The sequence below is a fragment of the Cnephaeus nilssonii genome (genome assembly GCF_951640355.1).
Source record: "Cnephaeus nilssonii genome assembly, chromosome: 5".
Taxonomy (NCBI): Eukaryota; Metazoa; Chordata; class Mammalia; order Chiroptera; family Vespertilionidae; genus Cnephaeus; species Cnephaeus nilssonii.
The window spans coordinates 7313359-7327258 of NC_137076.1; the positions used below are offsets into that span (position 1 = coordinate 7313359).

The 13900-nt window shown below is 54.9% G+C and overlaps 1 protein-coding gene and 1 pseudogene across 2 annotated transcripts in view; one reads left to right on the forward strand and one right to left on the reverse strand.

Annotated features, from left to right (window-relative positions):
* Positions 1 to 13900, reverse strand: part of LOC307100408 (glyceraldehyde-3-phosphate dehydrogenase-like) — a 1087365-nt pseudogene that overhangs the window by 798419 nt on the left and 275046 nt on the right. The window lies entirely within an intron of this gene.
* The window catches only part of TBC1D9B (TBC1 domain family member 9B), a 56963-nt gene that overhangs the window by 11386 nt on the left and 31677 nt on the right, over positions 1 to 13900 (forward strand). The window contains exons 4-7 of the mRNA XM_079772762.1: positions 4337 to 4565; positions 5282 to 5540; positions 6716 to 6923; positions 9640 to 9852. Of these exons, the coding sequence (XP_079628888.1) occupies positions 4337 to 4565; positions 5282 to 5540; positions 6716 to 6923; positions 9640 to 9852 (909 nt within the window). The remainder of the gene's footprint in view (positions 1 to 4336; positions 4566 to 5281; positions 5541 to 6715; positions 6924 to 9639; positions 9853 to 13900) is intronic.

Sequence of the window (13900 nt, forward strand, 5' to 3'; positions counted from 1 at the left end):
TGACTCATGGGATGAAATGGAAACTAGAAAATAGTTTAGAACTGAATGATAATTGAAATACTACTGCATCTTAGAATTGATGGGATGCAGCAAAGCAGTACAGAGTAGAGAATGCATTATAAAAGAACAAAGGGCAGAAATTAATGAGCCAAGTGTCCAACTCAGTAAGCGAGAATTCCAGAGAAACCAGGAGATCAGAAAGAAGAAAGCAACCAAGGGCAGAAGTTAATTCCATAGAGAACAAAGGAGCTACAGGAAGAGCAGCAGACCCCAAAGAACCCACAAGCTCATGGTGGAGGGATCCAGGGCGGCAGGAGCCTCCTCTAAGCAAGCAGCCGTGAAGATCTGTGAGCAGCACCTGAGAGGGACTGTGAGCAGCACCTGAGAGGGACTGTGAGCAGCACCTGAGAGGGACTGTGAGCAGCACCTGGGAGGGACTGTGAGCAGCACCTGGGAGGGACTGTGAGCAGCACCTGAGAGGGACTGTGAGCAGCACCTGAGAGGGACTGTGAGCAGCACCTGAGAGGGACTGGGAGGGACTGTGAGCAGCACCTGGGAGGGACTGTGAGCAGCACCTAGAGGGACTGAGAGCGACACCTGAGAGGGACTGTGAGCCGCACCTGAGAGGGACTGTGAGCAGCACCTGAGAGGGTCTGTGAGCAGCACCTGAGAGGGACTGAGCAGCACCTGGGAGGGACTGTGAGCAGCACTTGGGAGGGACTGTGAGCAGCACCTGAGAGGGACTGAGCAGCACCTGGGAGGGACTGTGAGCAGCACCTGAGAGGGACTGAGCAGCACCTGAGAGGGACTGTGAGCAGCACTTGGGAGGGACTGTGAGCAGCACCTGGGAGGGACTGAGCAGCACCTGGGAGGGACTGTGAGCAGCACTTGGGAGGGACTATGAGCAGCACCTGAGAGGGACTGAGCAGCACCTGAGAGGGACTGTGAGCAGCACTTGGGAGGGACTGAGCAGCAACTGTGAGTGACTGTGACAAGCACCTATATAGAAGCAGAATTTAAAGAAAAAGAGATAATGCTATAAATAGTTTTAAGCCAGTAAATTTAAGAACGTAGACAAGCTCTGGCTGGGTTTTCTCAGTGGATAGAGCGTCGGCCTGCAGACTGAAGGGCCCCGGGTTTGATTCCGGTCAAGGGCACATGCCTGGGTTGCAGGCTCAATCCCCATTAGTAGGCATGCAGGAGGCAGCCCATCAGTGATTCTCTCATTCATTGATGTTTCTATCTCTCTCTCCCTCTCCCTTCCTCTCTGAAATCAATAAAAATATATTTTTTTAAAAAAGAATGTAGACAAGATGGACACTTTATTAGGCATTTGTTTCCAATTGCTACCTCAACGACTTACCACAAGCTTAGTGCACAAAACAACACAAACTCAGAAATGGGTCTCGCCCTAGCTGGTTTGGCTCAGTGGATAGAGCATCAGCCTGTGGACTGAAGGGTCCTGGGTTCGATTCTGGTCAAGGGCACAAGCCCAGGTTGTGGGCTCAATCCCCAGTAGGGGGCCTGTAGGAGGCAGCTGATCAATGATTCTCATCATTGATGTTTCTAGCTCTCTCCCTCTCCCTTCCTCTCTGAAATCAATACATTTTTTTTTTTTTAAGTAAAGGTATGGGTCTTATGAGCTAAAATCAAGGTGTCCGCAGGGCTCCCTTGTTTCTGGAGGCTCAGGGGAGAATCCGTTAATTTTCCAGCTTTTAGGGTTCACTTGTGTTCCTTGGTTCTTGACCCCTTCCTTTATCTTTAGTGCCAGCAGGGTGGCATCTTCAAATCAATCAGTCACCTACCCTCCATCTTATGCCCTCTGTGACCCTTGATTATAATGGGCTCACCCAAATAATCCGGGATAATCTCCCCATTTCAGAACCCTCATTTAATCACATCTACAGAGACCCCTTTGCTCTACAAGGTCACATTTTCCCAGGTTCTGGGGGTTGGGGTGTGGACATCTTTGGGGCCATTATTTGACCTACCATCTATACTAATAAAAGGGTAATATGCTAATTAGACCGGGTCAACCGGCCATCTTCCGGACGTCCGACTTCCTTCCGGACAAAGCCATGGTGGTGGGGGCTGAAGCAGAGGCAGTTAGGGACGAGATCAGGCTGGCAGGGGAGAGCAGTTAGGGGCGAGACCAGGCTGGCAGGGGGCTAGGGGAGATCAGGCCGGCAGGGAAGGGCACTACTTGGGGGCAAGATCAGGCCAGCAGGGGAGGGCAGTTGGGGGTGAACTGGCTGGCAGGGAGGGCAATTGGGGGCAACCAGGTCTGCAGGGGAGGGCTGTTTGGGGGTGACTAGGCCTGCAGGGGAGGGCAGTAGGGGGCGAGATCAGGCCGGCAGGGGAGGGCAGTTGGAGGCGACCAAACTGGTAGGGGAGGGCCGTTGGGGGTGACCAGGCCAGTAGGGGAGGGCAGTTGGGGGCATTAGGCAGGCAGGCAGGTGAGTGGTTAGGAGCCAGTGGTCCTGGATTGTGAGAGGGATGTCTGACTGCCGGTGGGATCAGGCCTAAACCAGCAGTCGGACAACCCCTGAGGGGTCCCAAATTGGAAAGGGTGCAGGCCAGGCTAAGGGACACCACCCCCCACCCCGTGCATGTATTTCATGCACTGGGCCTCTAGTCCTATATAATAAAAGCCTAATATGCTGAGTGTCCAGTCGTCCGGTCATCCATTCAACCAATCAAAGCATAATATACTAATGATATGCTAAGGCTGCTTAACCGCTCGCTATGATGTGCACTGACCACCAGGGGGCAGACAGTTGACCAGTCGACCAGACGCTATGATGTGCACTGATCACCAAGGGGGCATATGCTCCGACAGGTAGGTTAGCTTGATGCTGGGGTCCAGCCAATTCGGACTGAACAAGACAGGCTAGACATGCCCTGAAGCCCTCCTGCAGTCCCTCCCTGGCTTGCCAACCTCCCACATCCCTTCCCGGCCCTGATCGTGCACCGGTGGGGTCCCTTGGCCTGGCCTGCGCCCTCTCACAATCCAGGACCCCTCGGGGAATGTCGGAGAGTCAGTTTCAGCCCCATCCTGCAGGCCAGGCCAAGGGACCCCCTGGTGTACGAATTTGTGCACTGGGCCTCTAGTATAATATAACTTAAACCAAGACTCGGGAAGAAAGATGCCTAAAACTATGAAAGACATGGACTCAAATATTTAAAGTTTACTCGGTGATTTTTACAGCCCAGCAGTATCAGCCAATAAATATAAAGCCCCAGCCCTGAGCCAGACTGGCTCGTTCCATTGCTGGGGAGGGTTACTCAGGAGGAGGGGCCAGTGGAGAATGAGAGTATTCAGGGTCGCCCAGATACAGCTGGAGGGAGCGGGGCAGTGGCTGCTGGCCGAGACCCAGGACGTGGCCCCAAGGGCAGGATAGCCGGTGGTGGCCCACAGGTTATCCAGAGCCCACCTTGCGCTTCCAGTAGGCAGAATCAAGGGCAGCAGAGACAAAAGCAGGACCTTAATAATGAGGAGAGAGCTTTGCCAGACCCATTTCCCAGAGCCAGTTTCTACAGGAACGGTTCAGGGCAACACCACAGGCAGCTCGAGAGAAGGATGTGGAAGTCATGGCAATTGCAGTGCCGGCTGTACTGAGAGGGCATCGGAGCATACCGCACCGGTGGGGCCACAAGCACTGGCCCTGTGGCCCAGAGTGATATCTCCGGGCACTCTGAGCCCAGTAAAGACTCAGGCAGGATGCAGTTGGCATAGATGTGCCCTGAGCCACGTGAGCCCTGTGGCTGGTCTGTGGGCATGGGCAAGAGCAGGAAATCCCTGGTACGGGAGGTGGGAAGGGGGGTCAAATACAGTACTTCCCCAAGACACATCCTGAGAAAAGCACTTCACAGAACAGTGTCACAGCACGATGCCATTCGAGTACAGAATGAGGGAAAGAGAAAACCGCACGCATGTGCTTAACGGGGGACCATCGATGCCTGCATGTCTGGAAGGAAACGAGGAGAGGGGCTGTGGAGTAAGAGGCAGAGTCCCTTTTCACTAAATGTGCTCTTCTATGTGTATTTTTTACTGATACATTTTTAGAAATTTTACATAAAAATAAATGTTTATGTAAAAAGTCACTGCTCTGTGCCATAGTTCAGGGAGTGAAGGGAACGTGCCAGTCACATGGGCAGCATCGGTCTGACCACGCGCTACCAGAGCAGCTGACGGGCCTAGCCCAGCGTGTGGCCTTTAGGCCAGCATCCTGGGTGCCACCACCTGAATCCTCGGGCCTCCCTGTGCCAGCCTTTGCCTGTCTTGGCCGTGGAAACTCTGGGCCTTCCAGGGACCAGTCCCCTTGTTCTCTTCCAGGGCATCATAGCTGAAGAGAACAAGAACCTGCAGCCCCAGGGAGATGAGGACCCCGGGAAGTTCAAGGAAGCTGAGCTGAAGATGCGGAAGCAGTTCGGGATGCCCGAGGGGGAGAAGCTAGTCAACTACTACTCCTGCAGCTACTGGAAGGGTCGTGTGCCCAGGCAGGGCTGGCTCTATCTGACTGTCAATCACCTGTGCTTCTACTCCTTCCTGCTGGGCAAGGAAGGTGAGCGTGGGCGCCCTGGCATCCCCCCAGCTGCCCAGCTGGCCCCGTCTTCCTCAGCTCTTTGGCCCTCACCCCCTGACCTCGCCTCTAGAAAGTTCATCACCTTTCCACACTATCAAAGTCTTTGAGGGATCTCCTTCCTCTCGGCCCCCAGATATTCTGTTCCCACACATCCAACAGACGGTCTCCCACAAACCAAGTGCCACCTCAGCACCTGTGATAGGAACACCCAAACTTGAGCCAGGCACACACGTGGCTCCCGGGGACTCCTATCCTGCCTGTGTCCACTGAAAGGGTTTTTCACATAGTGACTTCCGGCATGGGGCCTCTTTTAGGGCAAGTGTTCAAGGGCACACGTGTCCGTGAGTGGCTCTAGGTTACTCTCTGCCTTGGTGTTGCAGGTCCCTCCCTGGGGAAAGCCCTGGCCTCAGGACACAAGGCAGACTCCCCAGAGCTAGCCAGCGCCCTCCACTGCACCTTACCCCAGAAAGAGCCTCCAGGGCTTCGTCTGTCCCAGAGGCCCTGCCTTTCCATGTGGAGTGCGTCCCAGCACAGCTAGGCTCAGGCACGGGGTAGGGGTGGGGGGTCAGGGGGGCATGCTCAGTACAGTTTCCCCCAGTGGGTTCCCAGTGCGGGTGGGAAGCAGGAGCCCGCCCTGCCTAACCCTCCAGCCCATTTGACCCAGTGGTGGTGTGTCTGTCCCCTCCGGCGTCCAGTGAGCCTAGTGGTGCAGTGGGTGGATGTCACCAGACTCGAGAAGAATGCCACCCTGCTCTTCCCCGAGAGCATTCGCGTGGACACCCGAGACCAGGAGCTCTTCTTCTCCATGTTCCTCAACATTGGCGAGACCTTCAAGCTCATGGAGCAGCTGGCCAACCTGGCCATGCGGCAGCTGCTGGACAACGAGGGCTTCCTGGAGGACAAGGCACCGCCCAGGCCTGCCCAGCCACACAGGAACATCTCCGCTCTGAAGCGGTGTGTGGCCCAGAGGGGGGGACACTCGGGAAGGGGAGGTAAAGGTGTGGCTGCAGGGAGGGCACCGAGAGATCAGAGGGGTTTGTCCTAAGAGGTGCATTTCTTCTCCCGGCCTGTGATGGGGAGGTCTCACACACTCCTTAGTCTCAGACAGGAAGCTGAGGCTCAGAGTTGAGTAACTTGCCCAGCGTCCCTCAGCAAGTGAGCAGTAAAGCCAGGTGCAGCTGGCTGACAGCCTGTCCTCCCCACCAACTCAGCCAGGGTGCCCCCCGAGGCCGCTCCGATGGCCTCGGTGATCAGGTCCCAGGGTGCACTGCCTCCACCCCACCATGATTGACAGCTCTTCTCCGTACCCCTTGGCCAGTGGCCCCTCATATCCTCTGCATTGTTGTAGCTTTGGGGCCCTGGCCTGGAGGTTTGAGGTCTCTGCCACTCTGTGGGAATTGGTAGACAAAAGGGCAGGTACTGGTGGCCAGCCCCTCCGGAGCACTTCTGTTTGCACTCCTCCGTGTAGCTTCACAGGACACCCGCAAGGCTGCCTGGGAGCCCCTGGGTCCCACCGCCAGTTCACACCCGTGTGCTCAGATACCATGGCCTAGGCCCAGAATCAGGGGTGTGCCTTCACGACCAGAATACTGTCAAAAGATGTCACTCTCCTGATACAATGTCTTTTGGAACATTCTGGGAAGAAAACGAGCAGGGCCAGGACATGACAGTCCCTGGCACTGTCCATCAGGGTGTGATCGCTGGGCCCTGCTCAGGCTGCTGGACTGTCCCCAGGACAAAGCCACCGCAGGGGGAGGAGCAGGGTACCAGACCCCACCTCGCACAGCCACGGGCCAGGCGAGTGTGCATTTTATACCAAGCAGCAGCAGCATGCCTGTCAGGAGGTCCTGGTCTAGGTTTCTAGATGGTCTGGGTCTTTCTAGCAAGAAGCAGCAGGATGGATACGGAACCCTCCTCCCATAGCTGGCAAGTCTCAGGGACATGTTGTTTCCCGACCACTCTGCTGGTCATACGAATGTCCCACATTTTACTTGGCCACTTGAGGTGCATGTTTCATAGAGCTCTGAGATCCCTGGGCATGACTTGCTCACAGGAGGACCCCAGAGAGCCCAAATCCAATTTGAAACCCCAAATTTTGTCCCCTCCCATCCCCGCCATGGTTTCCCCAGAGACCTAGACGCACGAGCCAAGAACGAGTACTACCGGGCCATGTTCCGGCTGCCCAGGGACGAACGCCTGGACGGCCACACAAGCTGCACCCTGTGGACTCCATTCAACAAGCTGCACATCCCCGGCCAGATGTTCATCTCCAGCAACTACATCTGCTTTGCCAGCAAGGAGGAGGACGGCTGCCACCTCATCATACCCCTGCGGGAGGTGAGCACCCGGCCCCCACCAGCTCTGCCCCGCCTCTCCTGGTTGGCCCCTCAGCATTCGGTGATGGACACCTGCCCTGTGCAGGCCTCTTAAGAGTGGCTGCACAGGATTGGTCCCCAGGAGTCACCTGGCCTCGTGGGCAGATGGAGTGGGGCTTTGGCCAGGAGAGCTCATTCTAATACATAAGGAAACTTCAGGAAGAATCCAAGCCTCTCTGCTGGGAATGCCCCTCAGTCCTGCCTTCCCAGACTGCAGTGGGATTGTGGCAAAGCCCTGCTGTGGCTGGGCGTGGAGGATGCTGACCCAGCATTAACCCCGCCATGTCATTCTCAGAGGCCGCCTCACTGTTCCTCTCTGACATCTGCCTGGGCTGTGGCTCTGGCTCTAGCAGCGTCATTGGAAGTTGGCTCTCACTTGTAAGAGGTGGAGACCTGTTCTCCTTTGACTGCAATGAGAAATGTGGCCAGTGCGGGAGAGGGACCCTGCCCAGATGAAGGCACTAAGGCACTGGCCCCAAGATCAGGCAGGTTCAAAGCTCCCTTTTCCTCTTGGCCCAGCAGGGCAACCCGGCTGAAGCACAGTGAGGTTTTTCAGTTACAACCTACATCACAATATTCTGATTTAGTTCAAAACCTAAAGCAGTGAGACCTTGCTGGCGTTTGTACAAAGCCCTAGGGTTACAGGTGTAGCTATGGAAAGGTGTTGGTTAGCCTGCTGCCTGGGTTCCCCAAGGAAAGTCAGCCAGAGGACTAAAAAGAGCCACAGCTCCAGGCTGAGGGGCTCCGGGGTGGCTACACTCTTTGGCACCAGGCCCGTGGGTTCATCCTGGTGTTATACTGCATGGCCGAGGCCTGGGGGCCGGCTTAAGGGTTTCTTTAGGTCTCAGCTCCACTCCTCCTGACGTTTCTGCGAGCAGAGAGTACTGGCTGCCGAGCTGCGTTGGGGAGCAGGACTGCCTTGTCCTGATCTTTTTTCTTTTTTTTGGTTAACCCTCACCTGAGGATATTTTTTCCACTGATTTTTTTTTTTTAGAGAGAATGGAAGGGAGGGGGAGAGACAGAGAGAAACATTGATGTTAGAGAGACATATCAATTGGTTGCCTCCCGCACATGCACATGCACCTGGCCAGGGACTGAACCTGCAACCGAGGTATGTGCCCTGGACCAGAATCAAACCCTTCAGTCCAGAGGCCAACGTTCTAACCACTGAGCTCACCAGCCATGACTAGCAGGGCCGTCTTATTGCACTCTTAGGGGTGGGCTCTGCAGCTGGACGGGTGGAGGCCCTGGCCCAGCACTCACCAATCCTCAACGTCCCAGCCAGGGCGGCTTCACAGAGCTCCTCACTGAGCGCCAGCTGCGCTCTTGAATTTGCACACCCAAACATGCTCTTCTCATCCCAGCCAGGCAGTGCGCCCCTTCCTTCCGTCTGCTCAGGTGAAAAGCAGGAGCCACCCTTGATTCTGACCTGGCCTCATCCTGCGTCTTGACCGTAGCACGTCCCTTCCTCTCCACGGCCACCGCCTAGGACACCAGTATCTGCTTGGACCACCTCAGGAGTGTCCTACACATACCTAACGCCTTTAGGACCCATCTTTGCACAGCTGCCAATGCATGTCTGTCAGAGCATGTGGGCACCCCGTGTGGAATCCTCCCGCATCTTCTGCTGGACCTGTGAGCTGTCTACTCCTTCTCAGATATCAGTTCATGTGCATGCAGGCACGCATGCACACACATATAAACACTACTTACATGCATATGCACACTTGTGTATACATACAAACCATGCACATGAGCATTCACATGCATGCATATGCACGTATACCGGTACATGTACACACAGCAACCCATATACATGTATAACATGATACACACATACACACCTCACAAACATGCACAAATGTTTGTATATATATATGCATACAAATGCACTCACACATACCATGCATGTGTGTAGACACGCTTACACATGCATTCACATGTATGCATACACATACCAGCCCTGCCCACCCCTGCTTCCCAGCCCCAGCCTCTCCAGCTTTTCCTTGTCCATCAGTCCAGTCTAGCACCTCCTCAGTGTGGTTACTGGGTCTCTGCCCCAGCTCCTCACCTGGCTGCAGCAGGTCTCAGCTCAGCTGCTACCTCCCCAGAAGAGCCTTCAGTGCACGGCAGCCCAGTGGCCTCCCAGCTGGCTCTCCCCGCCACCAGCCCTGGGGTGTTTAGCCTGCATGGCCATGGTTTGTCCCTACCCCAGCTGTGGGCTCTACAGAGGCGCCCCTGAAAGCCTGTCCTGTGCTCTCCATGGCTGTGCTGCTCTGTCCACACTTCCTCAGCCAGGCCCCGGACGCACCTGTCAGCAGGTATTTTGGCAATCAGTGCTTAGGACGGCCATGCAGGCAGGCTGCTCCCCAAGCTTCAGAGCAGGGGAAGAACTGGCCACTGGGAAACGAAGAAGGGCCAGTGGCTAGGCCCACCCTCCTCATGACAGACCCGCAGGGCTGTGTGATTGATGGGTGAAAAACGAGATTTAGACATGCATGTAACTTACAGCAGCAAGCCACAGAGTCAGGACGGAGCATAGTGGGCCCGCGTGCCCCCATCCACGCACCGCACCCTCCCCGGAGAGGGCCACCTGCGGCCACTTGGCTCTCACAGTCACAGAACCTTTCTGTCTTTGTATCGCAAGACACAGACACCCAGTGTTTTTGCCTTCCCAGGTGACCATTGTCGAAAAAGCCGACAGTTCCAGTGTCCTGCCCAGCCCTTTGTCTATTAGCACCAAGAACAAAATGACCTTCCTGTTTGCCAACCTTAAAGACCGCGATTTCTTGGTTGAGAGGATTGCTGACTTCCTCCTGAAAACATCTTCTAAGCAGCCAGGTGACAACAGCGCAGGAAGGAAAGCCAGTATCATGGATCCAGCCCCAGAGGTGAGAGGGCGCTGTGGGCGCGGGGGTGGGGGTGGGGGTGAGGAATGGGGGGCGGGCCGGTGGTCGGGGCCAGAAGAAGAGCCCAGTCAGCGCTGTGGTGCTTGCCATGGGCCTTGGCAGGCAGGATCCCTGCTGGGTGTGGGGTGGAGAGCCCGACCCAGCCTTGGTCTCAGGTGTCCAGCCACCTATGCGCTGCCCGACGTCACAGGCCCCTGCACCACGACGCACACACTCCAGTCCTGAGCATTCCCACCCCGCCCACCTCAAGTCCCCCTGCACAGAAGCCTTTGCTGGCTGGGCCTGCCTCCCTTGTGAGCCTGCGCTGCACTGAGAGCCACACTGTAGCCCTGATCAGCTTGGAAGCTTAGGTTCATTTACCTGGTGCTTCTCCCGTCGTCTTTCAGTCTGAGATTCCTACAGTATAAGACCCCCTTTGCCCTGGCTGGTTTGCTAAGTGGTTAGAGTGTCAGCTGGTGGACCGAAGGGTCACAGGTTCGATCCCCGACCCCCTTTTAAAGACTTAACTGCAATCTCATTATTATATCAACACTAGAGGCCCAGTGCATGATTTAATCATGCACCTGGTGCACCAGCGGGCTGTCCGCCGGTGCCCCAGGCCTTCCGAAAGCCTCCGGCGCTGCGGAGGCTTTCGAAAGGCCTTGCGCCGGAGCAGACAGGCGGCCAGGTCCCCCGCTTTGGCCTTTGATCGCGGGGGACCTGTCCGGCTGGCTGTCCGCCGGCGCCCCAGGCCTTCCGAAAGCCTCCGGCGCTGCGGAGGCTTTCGAAAGGCCTTGCGCCGGAGCAGACAGGCGGCCAGGTCCCCCGCTTTGGCCTTTGATCGCGGGGGACCTGTCCGGCTGGCTGTCCGCCGGCGCCCCAGGCCTTCCGAAAGCCTCCGGCGCTGCGGAGGCTTTCGAAAGGCCTTGTGCCGGAGCAGACAGGCGGCCAGGTCCCCCGCTTTGGCCTTTGATCGCGGGGGACCTGTCCGGCTGGCTGTCCGCCGGCGCCCCAGGCCTTCCGAAAGCCTCCGGCGCTGCGGAGGCTTTCGAAAGGCCTTGCGCCGGAGCAGACAGGCGGCCAGGTCCCCCGCTTTGGCCTTTGATCGCGGGGGACCTGTCCGGCTGGCTGTCCGCCGGCGCCCCAGGCCTTCCGAAAGCCTCCGGCGCTGCGGAGGCTTTCGAAAGGCCTTGCGCCGGAGCAGACAGGCGGCCAGGTCCCCCGCTTTGGCCTTTGATCACGGGGGACCTGTCCGGCTGGCTGTCCGCAGGCGCCCCAGGCCTTCCGAAAGCCTCCGGCAGCCATGGTACAGACGCTGAGCTCGCTGCGCCAGAGGCGCCGGTCCTGCTGGCCCAATCGTGGGCGTAGCGGAGTGATGGTAATTTACATATTACCATTTTATTATGTAGGATAATTCACAAGAATTCCTGAATATTAAATACTTGTATTCACATTTCCCCAAATGCAGATGTACTTTTTACAGTTTAATCATTGGAATTGAAGTACACATAGGTCATATATTACGCTTAGTTAATACATCTTTTAAACTCCTTTTTATCTATACATTTCTTTCTTTCTCTCTCTCTCTCTCTCTCAGTATTTTTTTTAATGGAATTTGGGTCATTTGTGCTGTAGTTTCTCCAAGTGGTTTTCATTGACTGCATACTCCTATTTCCTGTAAGTTGGTGGTTGAGTAGTAAAATCCAGATCAAATTGAGGTTCAATTGTTTGTGTTTGGGGGGCAAGTCTACTCATAGGAAGGATTGAGGTGATGGGTACCTCCACCAAGAGATATACGACACCTGGTCTTCTTGTCCTGTGCTGTTTTAGGGTTGCCTAGATCCACTCATTCATTAGGGATTGCAGGATGGCAGCACTCCAATTCTGTCATTTCTTCTGTTTGTCAGCTGGAATACTGTAAAGGAAACTTCCCCTCATCAATTTTTTAGGGACCCTGAGGCACAGTTCATATACAAAAGGGAAAATAAATCTTTTATTCTTTCCTGTTCTGCACCAGTTACAATGATGAGTTGGGCCCGGCTAGTGTGGTTCAGTGGTTGAGCATCGACCCATGCACCAAGAGGTCACTGGTTCGATTCCCAGTCAGGGCACATGCCTGGGTTGTGGGCTTGATCCCCAGGAGGGGGTGTGCAGGAGGCAGCCAATTGATCTTGATGTTTTTCTCTCATTGATGTTTCTGTCTCTCCCTGTCTCTCTTTCCCTGGCTCTCTCTCCAAAATCAATAAAAACTTATTTTAAAAATAAGATAAAATTATGAGTTAGACCCTGGCTGGTGTTGCTCAGTGGTTTTGAGTGTGGACCCATGAGCTGAAGGGTCACAGGTTCAATTCCCAGTCAGTCAAGGACATGTAGCTGAGTTGCAGGTTTGATCCCCAGCCCCGGTCGGAGCATGTGAAGGAGGCAACCAATCGATGTCTCTCTCACATCAGTGTTTCTCTCTCTCTCTCTCTCTCTCTCTCTCTCTCTCTCTCTCTCTCTCTCATCAGTGTTTCTCTCTCTCTCTCTTCCTCTTTCTCTCTCTCTGCCCCCCTTCCGAGCCCCCCCCTTCCTCCCTCCCTTCCACTCTCTCTAAAAATCAATAGACAAAAAATATCTTCGGGTGAGGATTAACAACAACTAAAAAATAATAATGAGTTGTTCGTCTAGTATCCTCTAACTGTGATCAATTCGTTTTTTATGTTTACTTTTTAGTATAATTATGAACTTGCAGATTTAAGCAATTTGATGTGTTTCAATCCATGACCGTTGTTACCCTAAGTCCGTCTGTGACCAGAGGGAGCTTATTCAGGTTGGCATATATTCTTTTGACATAACCATAGCCATGTTGAATTGTTTCCTTGCTTCCTGGTGTGACAAGCTGTATGTGCTGTTGGTCTTTCTGAAATTATGCACTTCATGATTGCAAGAGTCCATCAAAATCAGCAGCCCTGCCATTATAAGATTCACGTTCCCACTGAGGGGCACTGGAGCTGGGTGGCAGCATGTGCCCCTCAGCTAGCCAGAGCCCCACCTGGTCTGGCCCACAGAGGCCTGTATATTTCCCACCCCTGTAATTGATGCTCAGTAAGTTAATGAGGAGATAAGCAATAGATGGGAAGGGCCCAGCAGAGTCAGTGTCCATTAGAGACATTAAGAAATGTTTCAATCCTACCTAATAATAGACAAATATGCAAATTGACCATACCTTTGCTATGCCCATGATTGGCCAGGAGGTGCGGGAGGGCAGGATTCGGGGTGGCCGGGGTGGCCGATTGGGCCGGCGGGATGCTGAGCTCGCGTCGCCAGCAGCGGCACGAGCTCAGCGTCTGCGCCATGCCTGTGCTGCGGCACAGAAGGGGCCTCTGGGGCAGCGAGCTCACGTCCCGCCACGGACCATCAAAAGCGGGGGAGCTGGGTGCCTGTCCGCTCCGGCACCAGGCCTTTCAGAAGCCTTCACCGCGCCGGAGGCTTCTGAAAGGCCTGGTGCACCAGCAGATAGGCACCCAGCTACCCCGTGATGGAATGCGAAAGCGTGGGAGCAGGGTGCCTGTCCGCTCAGGCACCAGGCCTTCCAGAAGCCTTCGCCACACCGGAGGCTTCTGAAAGGCCTGGTGCACCAGCGGACAGGCACCCAGCTCCCCCGTGATCGAAAGCGAAAGCGTGTAGGGGACCCTACACGTGCATGATTTAATCATGTACTGGGCCTCTAGTATAAATATAAAATTACAGATATTTTACATGAGAAAGAAACATCAATCTGCTGCCTCCTGCACACCTCCTACTGGGGATGTACCCACAACCTTGATCTGACTAAGGTTGTATTGGGTGAAGAGGGACGTGAGCAGGAATTTTGAGCTGCCTTCATGAGGTCCAGCACCACTCATGATAGGGCCTGATGGCCAGAGTAAGCACGCCCATGGCCCCTTCGGAGCTCACCATTCATTCATCCAGCACGTTTTTATTGCATTCCTCATAGGTGCCAACTGCTATTCTAGGCACCAGGAGTAGAGCAGTGAACAGAGTAGACAAAATTCATGTCTTCTTAGAGCTC